Here is an 18,869-nt window from a genome sequence, read left to right as displayed (position 1 = left end):
AATATTTCAAATTATATTTATCTATTATATATGACACATTTTTTTCCTAGTGAAATGAGATGATAAATTGAAATGGGTAAAAAAATAATATAAATATTTTTTAAACTCCGATTATTATAAAACTTGAGGCAAATACGAGATAATTCGGATGTTGAATCGAATCTAAATCGCGTCAAAATTAACAATGATCAAGTTCGAACCAGAAGGATCGTTAGCTGGCTTTCCCCCATAATAATTACTCAGTTATATTAAAAAAGAACAGAGCAATCTTTATGCCATTACATAAACTTGTCAACGGAATCTAAGTCAATTCAAATAATTAAAGCAAAATGTTCTAAGTAATTATTTATCAATCAAAGCAATATTGTATAAATAAAAAAAAAAAACTAAACAGACACGTCTATATCATAAAGTCAATCCGAATTTTCATTGCCTAGCAAAATGCGAGGGGGAATGAATGGTTTTAAAAACTATTGGATTAAGACAAGAGAAGAAGCTAAAATTTTGGGACATTGTCCTTTAATCAAATAAGATCATTGAGTCATTGATCTTTCATTCTCAAGCCAAACTATTCGGTGTGGAATTTGATCGCCCAAAATAATGGCTGAGGCGTTTCTTAAACTTTTATTAGACAATCTGAACTCTCTTCTCCAATGGGAGGTTGGATTGATTATAGGTGTGGAGGAGGAGTTGAGGAAGCTCTCCAGTATGCTCACCACCATCCAAGCAGTGCTAGAAGATGCGGGAACGAAACAATGGGAAAGAAAGGCTGTAAGAGATTGGCTGCGCAAGCTCGACGATCTTACTTACGAGATTGATGATATCTTGGACGAGTGCGCGACGGAGGTCATGAAGTCGAAGCATAAAAAAAGCAAGTTAAGTCGTTACGATTTGAAAAAGATTCTTTATCGGCACAAAATCGGAAGAAGGATGGTAAAAGCAACCAACAAATTGGATGCGGTTGCCGCCGAGAGAGAGAAGTTTCATTTGCATGAAATGGGTATAGAGGGGAAGAGTAAATATGCCGCCACACGTGAGACGGGTTCTATTTTGAATGAGCCTCAACGTGCTTATGGGAGGGATAAAGAGAAAGAGGAGATTGTGGACATCTTGGTGAACCAGGTCAAAGACTACGAACAACTCTTGGTGTTGCCGATATTTGGCATTGGAGGCCTTGGCAAGACATTTCTAGCTCAACTACTCTTTAATGATGAAAAAGTAGTAGAGCACTTTGACATGAAAATTTGGGTTTGCGTCTCTGATAATTTTGATTTGAAAACTTTGATTAAGGCGATGATAGAATCTGCAACTGGGAGTGGAAGTGCTTCGGATTTAATGTACCTGGATGCTTTACAAAGGCGCCTTCGGGAGTTGCTGAACCAGAAAAGGTACTTGCTTGTGTTAGACGATGTGTGGGAAGATGATCAGGAGAAATGGGATATGTTCAAGAACACAGTAGCATGTGGCTCGAAAGGTGCTACTATTGTTCTCACCACACGCCTTAAAAAGGTAGCGGACATCATGGGAACACTTCCCGCTCATTCCCTAGAAGGATTGTCACATGAGCATTGTTGGTCGTTGTTTAAAGAACGTGCTTTTGGACAAGAGGAAGAGGAACAGTACTCTAATCTTGAACCCATTGGGAAGCAGATAGTAAATAAGTCTTGCGGTGTGCCTCTTGCTGCAAAGGCGCTTGGCGGTCTTCTACGATTCAAGAGGGATGAGAAGGACTGGGTTCATATTCAAGACAGTGAAATTTGGAAATTACAACCAGAAGAAACTTTGCTCTTACCCGCCTTGCAATTGAGTTATCAGCATCTTCCCTTAGAATTGAGACATTGTTTTGCTTACTGTGCAGTCTTTCCTAAGGACACGAAAATTTACAAAGAGGAGTTGATACTTTGTTGGATAGCTCATGGGTATATTTCATCAGACGAAACGTTGGACGAGGAGGATATTGGTAATACAATATGGAATGAACTGGTCTTGAGATCTTTGTTCCAAGAAGTAAAGACAAATTATAAAGGAACAACGACATTCACGATGCATGATCTTGTTCATGATCTCGCTCAATCAGTGATGGAGAATAAAGTTCCCAAAGTTCGAGCACAATACAATAATGTAAGTACATCGAAAAGCAAAATCCGCCAGGTAAATTTGCAAAAGCATCATGTGGCTTTTCCGGCTAGATTCCAATCCGAGATGGATTTATCTTCCAGTTTATTGAACTTTAGTAGTTTGAGGATGTTAGATGCAAGTCGAACGAGCATGACAAAGCTTCCTTCCGCTGTTTGCAAATTGAAACATTTGAGGTACCTGAATTTGTCTTCCACTAATATCCGTACACTTCCGAGTGCCATATGCAGTCTTTGGAATTTGAAAATTTTGAACTTAAATTATTGCCCTCGTCTTGTTGGGTTGCCTAAACGCACGAGATGCTTACAAAATCTGCGTCATGTTCTACTAGATGGATGTCGATCATTGAATGAGATGCCGTCAAAAATCGGGAAATTACGTTCTCTTAAGACATTGAGTCAGTTCGTTGTGGGTCATGGAAAAGGCAATCAACCTGGTGAACTGCAATTCTTGAATCTTGGAGGCAGGCTTCTTATTCATCACCTAGAAAGAGTGGAGAACCTTGTGGATACTAAGACAGCAAATCTTTGTGAGAAAGAGAACCTTCGCGAATTAAGATGGAAATGGGAAGGTAAAAACACGTCAAAACTACTGGAGAACATGGATGAAAAGGTACTAGAAGCTCTTGAACCTCACCCAAATATCGAAACTATAGGGATAGATGGATTCAGTGGAAGCTATTTTCCACAATGGTTGAGAAATCCAAGCTTAGTGAATCTTGTTACATTTGAGTTAGAGAACTGCCCGAATTGTCAAAATCTTCCACAACTAGGTGAGTTGCCTCGTCTCAAAATATTGGTTTTGAGAAATCTTGGTGGGGAGTACATCCTCGAAGATGGAGGTCAAGGCATGGGAAAATTCTCATCCCTAGAAGAGCTTACATTGAATTGTCTCCCCTGTCTAAAAGGATTTGCAGAGGAAACGGCTATAGATCAAATGTTCCCCTGTCTTCAAAAGCTTGGTATATACAAATGCCCAGGTCTGACATCACTTCCACATTTGAGCAAGCTCCAAATATTATGGATTTGGGAATGCCCGGAACTGGAAAGAAAGTACGAGAAAGAAAGAGGTGAGGATTGGCACAAGATAGCCCTTATTCCCCATGTAAGGATTGGAAGATAACGTGTATACCTCGATGAATCTATTCTATAAAACAAATTACTTAAAAAATTATGAATCGATTGACTGAAACACGCTTTTTATAGAAATATACGTTATCATAAATAAGGCATGTATTCACAGCCTAATGGTTATACTCCAATCCAGCTGATCCCAGGTGTTTTCCCTTTCGCCCCTCCGCTGTCAACCCTCAATTGCTTCACATCATTCCACCTTCCCTTGCCAGCATATAAATTAGAAAGCATAACATCATAGCTGCGATTTCTCCACTTATTTTCAATAAGATGATCCGCTATAACTTCTGGCAACTCATTAGTACTACAAGCATCACAGCATGATAAGAGTGCGCCCCATACACTGCAATGCACTGGTTCATGCAGGGATTTAATGAATTCGTAAGCCTCTCTCAATTGTCCATCCATCCCAAGAATCTTAACCATGTAAACATGATGCTCAGTTTTAGCTTGAATCCCAAACTCGTCTCTCATCCTTTTGAAATATTGTCTACCTTTATCGACAAGACCGGCGTGGCAACATGCACAAAGAAGGCCAGAGAATGTTGCTTCATCTGGTTTAATACCATTTTCTAGAAGTTCCTCAAAGACTTTGAAAGCTTCGTCTCCCCGTCCATACAAACCAAGACCCGAAATAACAGAGTTGTACGACACAATATTCCTATCAACCATGTTTCTGAAAACCCGAATACCAGATTCCAAGAAACCACATTTTGCATACATGTCGACTAATGCAGAGGATACCATCACCTTGGTGTCTCTTTCATGGCGCACGGCGTATCCATGGATTTCACAACCTGGCCCGAGAATCGCCAATTGAGAAGAAGCTGCCAACACACTGGCAAGCAGCACAGAGTCCGCACTTGCACCCCCCATAAGCAACTTTGTGAAGAATGTCAAGGCATTTACATAATCTCCCGCCTGAGAAAAACCAGTTATTAGTGCAGACCATGTAACTAAATCGGGCTGGAGCAAACTATCAAATACACTACGCGCCAAATCCATGTTCTTGCACCTTGAATATACACAAACAAGTACACTCCCTACGTGGTCATTCATTATCAGACCACATTTTACGCAAAATCCATGAACAACTTCACCAAGTTTAAGCAAACTTTGATCGGCCAGCCCCATCATCAATCCAACTATTGTATACCCATCGGGCCATTTTCCGAGCTTAAGCATCTCATTAAACAATTCTATCCCTTTTGCCAAATCACCAGAACTTCCATAACAAGAAATGATAGCATTCCAGAGCACTAAATCTGGCTCGTCTATTGCTAAGAAAACGCTGCTCGCTTCAGCCACTAGGCTAAGCTTCGAATAACAACTAACAAGTGAACTATTACAGATATAATCCAATCCTAACCCGGACACGATCACTCTCCCATGCACAACTCTCGCCCCCTGGAAATCAAAGCTTTCTGAACATGCACGTAAAATGCATGCAAAAGTGTAGTTATCGGGCTTTATTTCAGATACCAGCAGACGTTTAAAGAGCAGAAACGCGTCGAAGAATTTGAGGGCTCGAGCATAGGCCCGAATGATGGAGTTCCATAGATAAATGCTTTGTTGGGGAGTTTCATCAAACAGGTTGCGGGCCGAGATCAGATCGTTGTTCAAGGAATAAAATCTTGTGATTTTGGTGGCGTAAAAAGGGTCGTGACAAAGGCTACTCTTGATTATTAAAGCATGTAAAATTCTGGTGCTTGAAAGGGTTTGATTTGGTTTTGTGAATTGTGCAAGAACATACTTCAAATGCATATGCATTTCCAGATATACATTTCCATCCCTATCCGACTAAATTAACCTCTCAAATTTATTTTTATTTTTTATTTTTATTTTTTTTGCTTTTACCAAATTAATCATTTTTTATTCAAGGATCGAAACCCGTTTCTTATTTAATATTTTTATGACAATTTATTTTAATTTCTTATAATTTACACTTTGTATTGATAAAAGTTTCTATTCACTTCAATTTGGATTTTAAATTATCAAAAATATTATATTAAATCTATATTTTATCAATAATTTTTTTGGTACATAATAACACGAAGCTCAAAGTTCTATATGCATATCATTTGGCTGCCTTTAGTACATGCAGAATCACTTAATTTTTTTAGACATAAAATAATACATCATTATTATGAAATTTATATATGTGATAGATATTGAGACTGATAAAGAAATGTAAGAAAATTAAATTATGTTTCAAAAAATGAAAGTTTTTCCATGCATCTAAGTAATTTTGTTTAATATTTGAAATTGATTTGGGAGATATATTGAATAGTGGTAAATTATTAGAGAAATTTAAGGAACTTGAGATATATTTTTGGGATTTTTAATTTACTAAAATTTCTCCGACACATCAAAATAATTAGTCTATAGTTTTAACTGTAATACTATATCATCCGGTTGTGACATATATGATACATGTGATCCGTAAAAAATGAGAAGAAAATGATTTTTAAAAATAAAACCAAAGACTAAAGTTATCAATTTTTGAAATTGAACTACATGAGAGAAGAAACATTATTATATAATTACGCAACATGAGACTTTGCAACTATATATTTAATGACAACCCATTATATAAATTTGTGTTTAATGTCGAATGTGATCCCTTCAATCAACAAGTACCCGATTTTGATCTTCTCATATACAACATCTGTTTGTAATAAATAAACGAATGTTTCTAACTCAAAGTTCATTTTTTGTCCACAAATATTATTGCAAGTAATAAAATATGTTTTATAAAAAAATATAGATGACAGAATTGTGCAATTCAAATTTTTTTAACTATATAATAATTCAAATCATATAGATCGATCACTCGTTCAATAAAAATAATTATTAAATCCAACAAAATAAAATCTTGTTCAAACTTTCAAATAGACGCTCCGGACACATGCCGCCCTATTCTAACATTCGGCAAATCCCGACAGTGGAAACATCAAATCACTTTGATTAGATGGCCTGGTAAGCCTTCCATTCTGCTAAAGTAATTTTGAAAATCACATTTCCCACACAGCACGGTGCCCACCTTCGGTTAGCTAATGTAAGGGTACTCGACACGTGTATTTATCGATCGATCCATGTGTGGAAAAAGAAAAATACACACAAAATTAATGTCTGATTTTGTTTTGAATGACGTGGATAGATACATCGAAGTATCATGTTGAATAAGTTGCATTATATATTTATCTATTTTGATATGGAAATTTTATAGTTAATCTGACATAAAGATCTAAATTTAAGAAAAAATATCGAGTTTGATATATATATATATATATATGTAACACCAAGGAACTAATTATATGTTATGTCATAGTGGAAGGATGGGAATGGCCACCCATTGTGTCAAATAATAATATAAACAGTGGAAGGTGCAATTGTTCCAAGATCATAAAGGCATGTCCCATTGCCTGTTACGTGTTGCATGGCTCGAGGACTCCCATAAATGAAGACCAATACTGTCGTTTCTAAGTGTTAATTATGAGTGTAAAGGGTGATCCAACGTACTAGGAATAGAATGTCAGAAAAATACACTGAGAATTGCATATTCGAAAACACGAAAAATTGATAAATAATTTTTTATTCATCGAGAATTTTCAGCAATCTCAAGATTTCACATGAGTAATGTACTCAATTATCGTGGATGACAATATCCTTATCCTTATTTTAATATAGAAAACACCATAATATACCAAATAAAGATATGCACCGAACTGATGCAAGAATAATTTCAATATAGTTATACTTGATATAATAATAAAATAGTTGTTCCACGCGAACATGGTGTGGAGCCCGACGTTGGGGGTTACCGAAAGAAACGTGCTTCTTAAAGCGAAAAGCAAAACCAAAAACGTTACACTAAAAAACAGATACGGTTTTAGGAATTTCGTATGCGTGTCAAACAACGGGAGGGTTTGGTAATTGGGCCAGGCCACAATCAATTCAACTCAAAATAATTTATTTTTATTTTTTTTAAGAAACTAAATTAGATACTAATATTTACAATAACTTATTTTAATATAAACTCTGGCAGATATTACTTTATTCGACCAGCCGTTGGTTTTTTTTCCATGCAAGGAAATGAACAGATATATTTGACTTATTCTGAAATCGAAGTGAGGGTAATGTTTATTTGAAGCAGCGAATGAATCGAGTTAAATTCTCAATCGTCCTTTATGCTTCAGTCATTTTCAAGATGAATAATTGTTTCTTTATATTAATGATTATTTATATATTAGTTTTAGAATATAAAAATAGACTTCAATGTTTTTAAGACACTGACGAAAATCTTTGTTTTTTTTTTTACCTTATAAAAATAATCTGTTAAGTATACACCGAAATATAACGACTATATTTTTCAACGTCGTAAAAAAAAATCTTATGACTCAAAATAGTGTGGTTTGTCTTACTAACATGGGACAGAGACTATTAACCAAATCATTCACTCTATAATATGAAACTCTTAGTTTTATTTATAACCTGAAACTGAAATTATTATGCTTTCATTATTCTTTTATGTAACACAAAATCAAACATATCATTTAAATCGTACATTAAGAAAAAAATATCTTATTTATATTTAGATTATTAGTAACTAAGTATGCTTTTAATAACCAATGTATAAATTTATACTTCTATTTATAAATTTTATTCTTAAATTTGTGTAACTAATTATAATTGTACTAAAAACATGGTTTAATTTTTTTAATATATATTTTAAAATAATTTAATTTATAAGTCACACAATTAGCGAGTCTATAATAACAAAGTTTAAATAATGTAACCATAAAAAAATTTAAAATGAAATAAGATAATCCAATTATCAAATTATATAATTGTAACCTCAAAAATTCTTTGGTTTTTTTTTAAAAAAATTGGAATATCTTACGAATAATAAATTAGAAATTAAAAAAAAAAGTCTGAAGTGTCATTCTGAAGCCCTATAAATAGGCCTCAAGTTATTTCCTTTGGTGTTAATTTGCGTTCGTCAGTTCTCCTCTTTTCATCTTTCTTTTCTCCTCTCTTGGCTGAAATTTACTCTACGACGAAGACTTGAACTTCCGATTCGAGCATGAACTGCAGCACAAGCATCAAGTTTCTCTACAGTTACGGCGGCAAAATCATTCCCGGTTCCTCCGAGACATTGCTGCGTTACATCGGCGGTTACACTCGAGTGCTCACCGTCGATCGTTGTGTTACTTTTTCAGGTGCTTTGATTCTTCGGTTGATATGTTTTATGATTCTATTTAGAAAGTATACGAACTATTGAATAATTGGCTGATCTTTTAAATTTTGTTTAAATAACAGAGTTGATGGTGAAATTCGGTGAATCGTGCGGATCCTCGATGCGCTTGAAGTGTAAGTTACCGAACGAAGATTTGGACGTTTTAATTTCGATCGGATCTGACGAAGATCTTAGAAATGTGATCGAAGAGTACGACAGAGTCTCGCCGGAAGTGAAAATCAGAGCAGTTCTTTTCCCGATCGAATCATCGAAGAAATTCTCCCCTCCGTCGTCTCCTGTGTCATGTTTCGACTTCTCTGCAGCTCCGAAACCGCATAGGAAAACCACTCCTGTCTCCGTGTTCCACAGCGCAGCACCGCCGTGCGCTGCTCTCCGCCATCGTTCCTCACCGGCGGTCCGATATCCTGTCTCCTCGGGTAAATATCGGGGCTACCGAGGATGGAGTTCAAGGTATTTGCACCATGTCCCTGACCAAAACCATTCTCATTCTCATAGCGTCTATGCACAAACGAAGAAATAGGACCGTGTTCGTTGAATCCAATCATGGAAATATAACTAAATTTCTATTTGAGCTAAGAAATAGAGTGAATCGATATTGGGTGTTCATCGGAGTGATGATGGTGTCGTCTTTGTTAGACGCCTTCATGGCGTGGTTTCCACGTGCGCCGAAACGTATAAGATCTAATATAAGTGCAAATTTTTGTATACTTCATATTCACACGTGTTGCGTATGCATATCACAAATAATAAATATAGTCATATTATTATACAATAATAGTAGCAAATTTTGTGAATTTTTTTTAAAAATATATTAATCTAAGTTGAAATAAACGAAAGTTTTCACTATATAGTTAAAAAGAGTGGTGTTTTTCTTCAATAATAAGGCAATGTGTGTATTCTCAATTTCGAATTTGAAAAAAAAATTAAAGGGAATAGACATGAGAAGTTATATATTTAAATAAAAGAAGAGAGTATTTTCTGAATACTTTGGTGGTTTTTATAGAGCACTCAAATTTAATTAAATATATATATCAAGAGATGTTTTCAATATATATAAACTAAATGTTTGAAAAAAAATTGACATACGAAACAATAAATAAGAATATTAATGGAGAATGCATATAATATCTAACATAAGTACAATTTTATTTATTTATAATATTTGATTTAACAAAATAATCCAACCAAATTACTAAAATGTACCATTATGGTTTAACTGAAGTTCGAAAACTCCCACTTCTGAGATAAACGTCTGATAAATTATTAAGACATACCAAACATTAAAAAAAAAAAATTAACGGAGAATGCAAAGTGAAGGTTATAATGGAAATTTTGGTTTTAACAAAATTTTCTATACGATAATATTCGTATGAAATTTGGAAAATTTCTGGTATATACTAGAATATCGAACCAATATATAGAAATTAAAAATATATAAATGTTCTAAATAATAAAATAATAAATAATATTTTTTCAGCATTATCGTACTGAAATCTCTGTATAACATGAAACTTTGGTATAATCGGTATACTAATTATACTAACCGAAAATTTTGATCCGATATCGATATATATTTTTTATATCGTAATTTTGATATGTTTTACTATATATGATTTTCAGTACCGTACCATATACCACCCCTAATTATAACCCTAATAACAAAATATTACATATAAGAAAATTAGACTTTGTTGTGATAATTAATTAACAATTAACTATGGAAATTATTGGTATTGTTGAAAAATGCCAGCTTTTGAAACGTTTTACGAGAGCAGCTGAACCTTGATTCTAAGAAAATGTAGATAGATATGGGAAGATAGAGGCGTCCTAATAGAATGACAAAAAATTGTGTGAAACGGTTTCACGGGTAGTATCTGTGAGACGAATATCTTATTTGGGTCAACCATGCAAAAGTATTACTTTTTATGCTAAAAGTATTACTTTTTATTGTGAATATGGGGTAGGGTTGTACCCGTCTCACAGATTATGATCCATGAAACGGTCTCACATGAGACTTACTTAATAGAATTAGGAGGTAAATCGCCTTTTAAAAAAATATATCATAAAACTATGATATTTCTGTTTTGAGTCCACTAGTTTATGATAATATATGTTGAAAGTTTTGTGAAATAATTGATTGAATAAGAAAAAGATGAAAAGGAATGAGAAAAATGAATTACTTCGGTAGAAGATTAAGATTAATAAGATAAATCACAAGCTTGTACTTTACTAAACTATTACATTATTTTGTTGAAAATTATATCTTTTCTACTCTTTTTCATTATATGTATTATCAAGTTACATGAAAGAAACTAATATTTAATACACTGAATTTAGGTACTTAACATCGTATCGAAATACTTTATATATTTCGATATATATTATTATTATCAATCATATATTGTGAAGACATTGAATTTAAGTACTTAACGTCGTATCGAAATATTTTATATATTTCCATATATATTATTATTGTTATTATTATTACAATGAGGATGGGTTTTTGCTTCAATTGCGGGAATGAAATATATTAAAGTATAATGATGATGTTGATGCATAAACATACCGAACAAACTTATAACAGCTCACATCCTAAAGGATTAAAACTTGTGATGTATGGTAGTGAAGGGCGTTGAGAAACATAATTTGCGTGATATTTTAAAATTTAACTATTATAACAAGAGTGAGTCTCATGTGAGATCGTCTCACAGATCTTAATCTGACGGGTCAATCCTACCCATATTCACAATAAAAAACAATACTCTTACACTACGTTTGGTACCTAGGATTCATTAGGATTGTGGACACTTTTCCCTCTTAGTCCATTGTTTGGTGTATTTTTTAATAAACCCAGCTAATGTGTGCTCCATTGGACTAGGCTGTACTAAGTAGTTTAAAATAAACCCACCAATGAGCCCAATATTAATAATCCTTCTAGCTATCAAGGCATCATTTCCCTAAATTACCCTCAACAACCCAACAAAAAATCTTCATCCATCTCGACAACAACGTACGAAGAGAGGCAATGGCGTAGGTTTTCCTTCTGTGCGACGACATCTACAGAAATCAGGTAAACAGTCGTCGTCCGAATTTTTTTAATCGGTACGTGTTCGTAAACCGTTCTCCAAATTAATTTCTGGTAGGGTGAAGTGAGCTGCTGTCACCTGGATAGATTCCGTGGTTTGTGGAGGCAATCACAGTTTTCGTAAGTGACATTTCTTCACTTCTGCTGCATCGTGAAATATGATGTTCGTTCTATTTATCTGGGTTTCCGTCGTTCAGTTAAATATTTGATTCCTCGCCGTTTGTAGTGTTTTTGTTTTCACCAAACCTTTTTTTTTGTTCAGTAAATCTAGTCTTCTGCCGATTTTTTCCTATATGTCAATTACATAACCACCTCACAATTGACGCCCAAGTCAACGTACAAATCTGTGAATTAGTTAGTTCAGCCTATGTGTAATTGCAAAAGTCTTCGAATTGTGTTTAATATTGGTACATTATTTTGTAGTCATTACATACAACATTTTTTACTTAAATATACACATTAGTTGACTGTGAAACCGCATTAGTAACCAATGAATGGTAAACAAAAGAGTTATCATTACTATCTTGATTTTCATTATTTTTAATTCATTGGTATCTCGCAAATGTCATTGTTAACCCCATTCTAAATTTTAATCTTCTCTGAAGTTTCTTCAATGCCCACTATGCGCACACACCTTACTATTTCTGTGTTGCTGCACCAAATCATGTGTCGATCATTGTTGGTTATGTTACTGGTGAGACATGCACTTAAGTTGCGTGCAAAACAACGTTGCAAGAAGCGTACAAGAACAATGGCCTACAGCATGACACAAAGAATACACGTGCAAATGAACCATTTGCACAGGATTATTGACATAGGAGACGGTCAATGTGTGGTGAACCTGCGAATGAATAGAAATGCATTTGCACGTTTGTGTTACTTGCTAACTCATGTTGGAGGACTAGTGGAGTCTAGATATGTCTGTACCGAAGAGAAAGTGAGCATGTTTCTGTCTGTATTGGCTCATCACAAGAAGAATAGAGTTGTGGGACATGACTATGTACGTAGTGGACATACAGTCAGCAACCATTTCCATCAAGTCCTCCAATCAGTTCTCATGTTACATCCTTTACTACTGGTTAAACCATCTCCTGTCGATGATTCTTGCACCAACGAAACATGGAAATGGTTCAAGGTAAGTTGAAAGCATTGTCAACAACATTTACGTAATAAACATTTACATACTCATTCTCGATTTGTTGCATACATACATTGCTTATAATTTATTAATTTTTAATTTCAACAGGGATGTCTTGGTGCATTAGACGGAACGTATGTAAGTGTACATGTACCTAGCACGGAGAAGGCACGATATAGAACAAGGAAAGGTACTATCGCAGTCAACGTTCTTGGTGTTTGCGACCGGGACATGAAGTTCATATATGCACTTACGGGGTGGGAGGGATCTGCAGCAGATGCCAGGGTTCTTAAAGATGCAGTGACTCGTGACGACACACTGAGAATTCCCAGAGGTTTTGATATCCTTGTTTTTGTATTAAATCTGAACTGCTGACACTTGGTTTGTAAAGCATTCACAACAAATGATTAGTGCTTCTTTCCTCAAGTTTTTCGTGCGTACATTAGGTTAATGACGTAATAAGTAATTGATTCTTTTCAGGTTGTTATTACCTATGCGACAATGGATATGGCAATGTAGATGGTTTCTTGACTCCTTACAGGCGAGTACGCTATCATAGAGATGCTTGGGGAAACCGTGCAACTGGGCCACAGAATTACAAGGAGTTATTTAACTGGAGACACTCTCAAGCACGAAACATAATCGAAAGAGCATTTGGTTTATTGAAAAAGAGATGGGCCATACTTCGAAGTCCTTCGTTCTATCCACTAAAAACACAAAACAGAATCATAATGGCGTGTATGTTGCTGCATAACTTTATCAGGTCTGAGATGGCCGACGATCCAATTGAGGCAATGGTCGATGATGTACTAAGTCCGGACAACGAGATGCAAGATGATCTAATCACTACCTTGGAAGCGTCTGATGATTGGGATACTTGGAGGGAGAACCTTGCTATGTCTATGTGGATGAATCTAAACTAAATCATTATGTTTCTTGTAATTCTTGCGTTGCAACTTCGGTGTTCATGTACTTGTGACAGTTGATGTTATTTAAGTTTATCACATAACTTGATTGCATTTTATGTCATGTTGTTTGAATTTACGCCACCCATATATGTGTTTCTTGTTAACTACACAATCTGATGTTAAGCAATTGAAATATCTTGACATGGCTAACCAGTGTGCTGTATTATGAACAGGAACAGGACAACGCCATTTGGCCACATCCCAATTATGGATAGTTTTGCAACTTCCGAGAGTTTTGTTGAAAAAGCTAAAAAACCTGATAAGACAAGACGTAGTTGGAGTGAACGTGAAGAAGAGTTTCTAATACAAGCACTGAAAGAGGCGTCTGTACAAGGTTGGAAAAGCGGCAATGGATTCAGGCCAGGCTACTTAGCTTTCCTTGAAAATCGAATGAAAGTTGCATTCCCCGACACAAATATACGTGGGAATCCACATATTAACTCTAAAGTTCATGTGTGGAAGAAATTGTACGGATCTTTGGTGACGTTACTAAGTAAAAGTGGAGTAGGGTGGAACGACACAGAGAAAACCGTTGAAGCTTCAAACGACATATAGGAGGCAGTAATAAAGGTACGATTTTGCTTGACAACTGTTTACTTTTTTTTGTTGAAGTAAATTAATGATGCGCGGTATTATGTGATGTTATACTCGTAGGCAGACCACAACGCACGGTCAATGAGACACAAAAGATGGACCTATTACCATGATTGGTGTGAAATCTTTGGTAATGATCGGGCAACCGGAGATAAAGCTGAACATTTCACTGCTGCTGTCCAAGAGATTCTTACCATGACACCTGAATTGCCTAACGACGCAGGTACGAACCTCGAAGCATTCTTTTCTGTTAACGAGGGAGGTGATGAATCAATCTCTGTATCTGTCACGCCGTCTTCGCGACCGACATCTGCTGCGAACTCCAAGGGAAAGAAAAGGAAACATGTAGACGCTGCTGACGATGCGATAGTAGAAGCAATAAATAATTTCACCAACATCACCAAAGACACAATGAATGACCTTATCAAACAATTAGCAACCCAAAAAGAAGCAGATGAGGAGAAAATGCGCAATGCCCAAGACAATGTGTTGAAGGTTATGGAAACAATTACTGAGCTGACCGAAGACGAGAAAGTAATGGTTATCGAAGAATTGGTGGAGAACCCTGCGAAATTGTCATTGTTCTTGCGCTTGGGCCATGGTGGCAGATTGAGCCTGGCGAGACGGTTGGTAAGAGGAGCTTGACGTTATGCCTTGTGATGCAGCACTTTTGGATTCATTTGATGTTTTGGTGGGAATAGTGTCACAAACTGTTTAATATGTGTGTATCTGAAAATTTGAACTTAACTTTGCTGCATTAGACTCGTCTCTGTAAATCGTTGTGAAATGTTGTAATTTGCTGTTTTCATGAAGTTTGTTTTTGCAGACCAAAGGTTTAAGATTCGTTTTGGCATTTGATTCGTATATTCCATGACTGAATTTATGTCGTGCAACTGTTGGTTCTTATTACTAAAGCTTCGTGCCTTCATTTCTCAAATGAATGTCCCAATTAGTGGTTGTGCTTATGAATAATAGTTTTTACACCACACATCACTGCACCTTATAAAACATGAACAAGGATGTATGCATTGCTGCACAACACTACCATTTTTTCGACAATGGAAATTATAATCTTCCAGCAGTAAACAACTCTTGATACAAGCTACATTTTGATCCAACCATTAACGCAATTAATATACAGATTTCGAACTACTTTGCAATCAAGCTTTGTGATATGAACGCATAACTCATGTAATAAAGACAGCCTCTGTTTCCCTCCATATTCACCTCGGTACATATTGTCGGGCAAGCATATAAAATGTATAGCCAAATGTGGTATGCGTTTACATACATATCAAATGCATATATATTTACATTCATATCAACGTGTGGATCTTTGTGATATGCATATATATTTACATTCATATCAAATGCAGGAGGCATGAAACTGAATTATAACCACTGACGAGAAGTGGAAAAAAAATGCTGCTTCGATGCATGTTTGGAATCTCGTATGTACTAAATGTGGTATATACATCGAAAAGTTTACGAGGTTCAACATTAGTCAAACACAATAATATATTTACATGTACAACTACATTTGATGATTCCAATACAGTGCCTTATCAGACTAGGGAAGTCGTCTTCACCACCTAACCGTCGACAAAATCGACAAGTACAACACACTGCAAAATAAACAAAAGGGTGGTACGAAGACCAAAAAACTTGCTGAATAAAGTTACTAGGTTACCCACTAGAGTCGCTTGACGTATCGATGACAACAAACGGCACACAATTAATTTCTGCAGCACGCTTCTTCATCGAACCAGGCTCGGCAACACATCCACGCTTCTTCCTTGTTAAATGATTCATTACGTCTTTGTAGTACATGTTTGCCACAGGGTCAAAAGGCTTCTCGGTTGCAGCTCTTTCCTTCAACGAACGTGATGGAGACAAACCCACGATTTCCTTGGTCTTCGATGGTTCTGGAGGTTGTACAGGACCATCGCCTTCTTCATCTGATATGAGTGATATCACTGGTACTACATACTTGCTGGTCACAGAATCTTGAGAGTGAGTAGGGAATGACACAGACATCTTCTAAACTGAGACAGAAGAAGGTTTCGGTTACATCAAAGATATTGGACAAAGAAATTGAGAGTCAACGATGCCCTTAAATAAGAAAAGGAAACGTTATAAATGCTTCCAAATCTACCAACATTAATAAACAGATCCTGTAAGATACAGACAATTAATAAGTGATTTGATATAGTAGGCATTGTAGGTCAACCACTACACCTAGGCATGAATTTGTAGTCAATATATTGCACTGAGATTTAGTAATTATATGACTAGGACCGAAAATAACACTTACTACAAATAAATGAACTAACAGCCAATCCCACCAAGCTACCCATTTGTTGTGAATTATGATGGACAGATGTGCAGAGAACGATTTACGAGGCTGTACATGTTCATATATCCACAACCAAAACAAAAAAAGTAAAACATGTTCAACAATAATGACCTTATTCCCCTTCTGATGCAACAATATAGAATGTTCACTTAACTTTGCATCCCAAGGAAGAAGCAGAACTCAAAAATCTTGATGCACCTTAATCCCTTGCCATTATTGTTGCTCTTCCCTGTTGACATTCCACATCAAACGAAGTTGTTCAAGTCAAATTACAATGCATATCAGAGCAAAATATAAACAATTTAATTCTGAGAATGGGGTTCTTACTCTCATGTACGCATTGATTCACTGCATCTTCTGGAGATGGGGTTCAAAATGAATTTACATTCGCTTATGCAGCTATGTACAAAAATGGGCAGCTTAACAAACGTTATAACAACTACAACAACCCAATAATTACAACAAGGCAGCTTAATAAGTAAAATAAATTATATTAAACACAAACAGCCAAAACTACAACCCAACAAAGTTTTACAACAACTACAACAAGCCAGTAATTACAATACCGAGACTTCTATTTGCTCGTAAACAGTTTTAAAAAAAAGCGTGAACGACGGATAATATATCACGCACCAACGTCGATACAATTTTACAAGACAATATTACAACATAACGAACATACACACAACATTGGTCTTACTTACAAATTAAAATAACAAGCATGACAAACATCAGTAAACACAATATGGAGCAAATGCAACAACAAACTTGGTCGATAGATAGAGGTGTTTGCTCCAGTGGATCATTTGGTGGAGTTGATGTGGTGGATGCCATAACTGACTTGGTTTGAGCGTCTTGTTCCGTGTCAACTGTATCGGCATTCTTCAAATTAAAAGACTGTGAACTACATGATGCATTGTATGCTTGTGTGTGCCGACGCTTTACAAAGGGGGAAGTTGGATGTTGCGACGATTTCGAACCCATGTCAATTTTGGATGATGTTTCATTGATCGAAGATATTTTGCCATATTCATCGTACCAATAGAATCGGTTCCGATGTTTCAAACCGGCAGGACATATAAAGTAATAGTGGCCAGGTCGTGTTGAATGTGGCCCAGCTTCACGTAATACCATTAACCCATTGCCGCACTCGCAATGTGGTGGTGTCTTCACGTCCATTTTAACTACGCTAAACTGTCATTCAATGAATTCCTAAGTGACGTTCTTAGCTATAGGTAGCTGTCTAAAACACATTTGCAATACTTAATCATAAACTTAACAAACGTTACGAAAACATTTGAATTTCTGAAGAATTTAGGATCTACAACACACAACATAACAATGACATCGACTAACACCGACCACCAGAGACATCAAATGCGACTAACATTTACCCCGTCCACCCATAGAACTTGCAAACCCAATATTCCCTTTTTTTTTGTACTGGGAAAAGAAATTCTGCAAATATATATAAATAAACTTATCGGAAATCAACAAAGGGTCCTAAACCTAAACACTTGTAAAATGTTCTTACAATTACTCACATTAAGTGCAGATTGTTGTCTCGCGATTTAGGTACGACGTAGTAGCTGCTCATTTACATATTGTCGTCATGTCGCCCAAGTAAAAACATGCTCCATCGATTTTCAGTCCTTCACATGTCGGATTCACTGGAGGAAAACGAAGATCCACACGTTGTTGGCGGAAAATCTTCGTTCGGTGTACACTGTTCACGGGTAGGGTTTTCTTCACATACTGAGGTTGAAATGCGTGGTAGATGAAGTAGGTAGGAGATTGTAATTTATTTTTTTAACGCAAAGGGTATTTTCGGTACTATGCATATACGTAATTTGTTAATCACAACCTTCAACTTCTCGCCAAACACAAGAAAGGATATGAACAAAACACACGAATCTTGGTGTATCCTATTTTTAATCATTTAGGTATTAATCATTTCATTTGTCCTATCCTATCACCAAACACAGCGTTAGCATAAAAAATAATATTTTTTCATGGATAACCCAAATAAGAGATTCGTCTCACAAATACAACCCGTGAGATCGTCCCACACAAGTTTTTGTCTTATAACAAATATGTATTAAAAAAATTTATATTCTGCCCATTTATAAATGATAATTAACTTATTCTAGCCATTGGTAAATGTAATCAGGACATGAAAGGATAAGTTTATTTATATCT

General features: G+C 35.7%; 2 protein-coding genes and 1 long non-coding RNA gene across 3 annotated transcripts; 2 read left to right on the top strand and 1 right to left on the bottom strand.

Annotated features, from left to right (window-relative positions):
• The first annotated feature begins 475 nt into the window (after window positions 1-475).
• On the top strand, window positions 476-3,298 carry LOC140810736 (putative disease resistance protein RGA3). Its single transcript, XM_073168621.1, has one exon. It carries the CDS (start codon window positions 601-603, stop codon window positions 3,256-3,258), a length of 2,658 nt encoding a protein of 885 aa, XP_073024722.1. The 5' UTR covers window positions 476-600; the 3' UTR covers window positions 3,259-3,298.
• LOC140810737 (putative pentatricopeptide repeat-containing protein At1g64310) lies at window positions 3,261-5,084 on the bottom strand. Its single transcript, XM_073168622.1, has one exon. The coding sequence runs from the start codon at window positions 5,037-5,039 to the stop codon at window positions 3,387-3,389; it is 1,653 nt and encodes a 550-aa protein (XP_073024723.1). The 5' UTR covers window positions 5,040-5,084; the 3' UTR covers window positions 3,261-3,386.
• Window positions 5,085-8,269: 3,185 nt separating this feature from the next.
• LOC140810738 (uncharacterized) lies at window positions 8,270-9,022 on the top strand. Its single transcript, XR_012113281.1, has 2 exons — window positions 8,270-8,491; window positions 8,592-9,022. It is a non-coding gene; the product is annotated as an uncharacterized lncRNA (long non-coding RNA).
• The last annotated feature ends 9,847 nt before the right edge of the window (window positions 9,023-18,869 follow it).

Source organism: Primulina eburnea, chromosome 13 (assembly GCF_022965805.1).
Source record: "Primulina eburnea isolate SZY01 chromosome 13, ASM2296580v1, whole genome shotgun sequence".
Taxonomy (NCBI): domain Eukaryota; kingdom Viridiplantae; phylum Streptophyta; class Magnoliopsida; order Lamiales; family Gesneriaceae; genus Primulina; species Primulina eburnea.
Note: the sequence above shows the minus strand (reverse complement) of the source record. Positions and strands in the feature narration are given on the sequence as shown.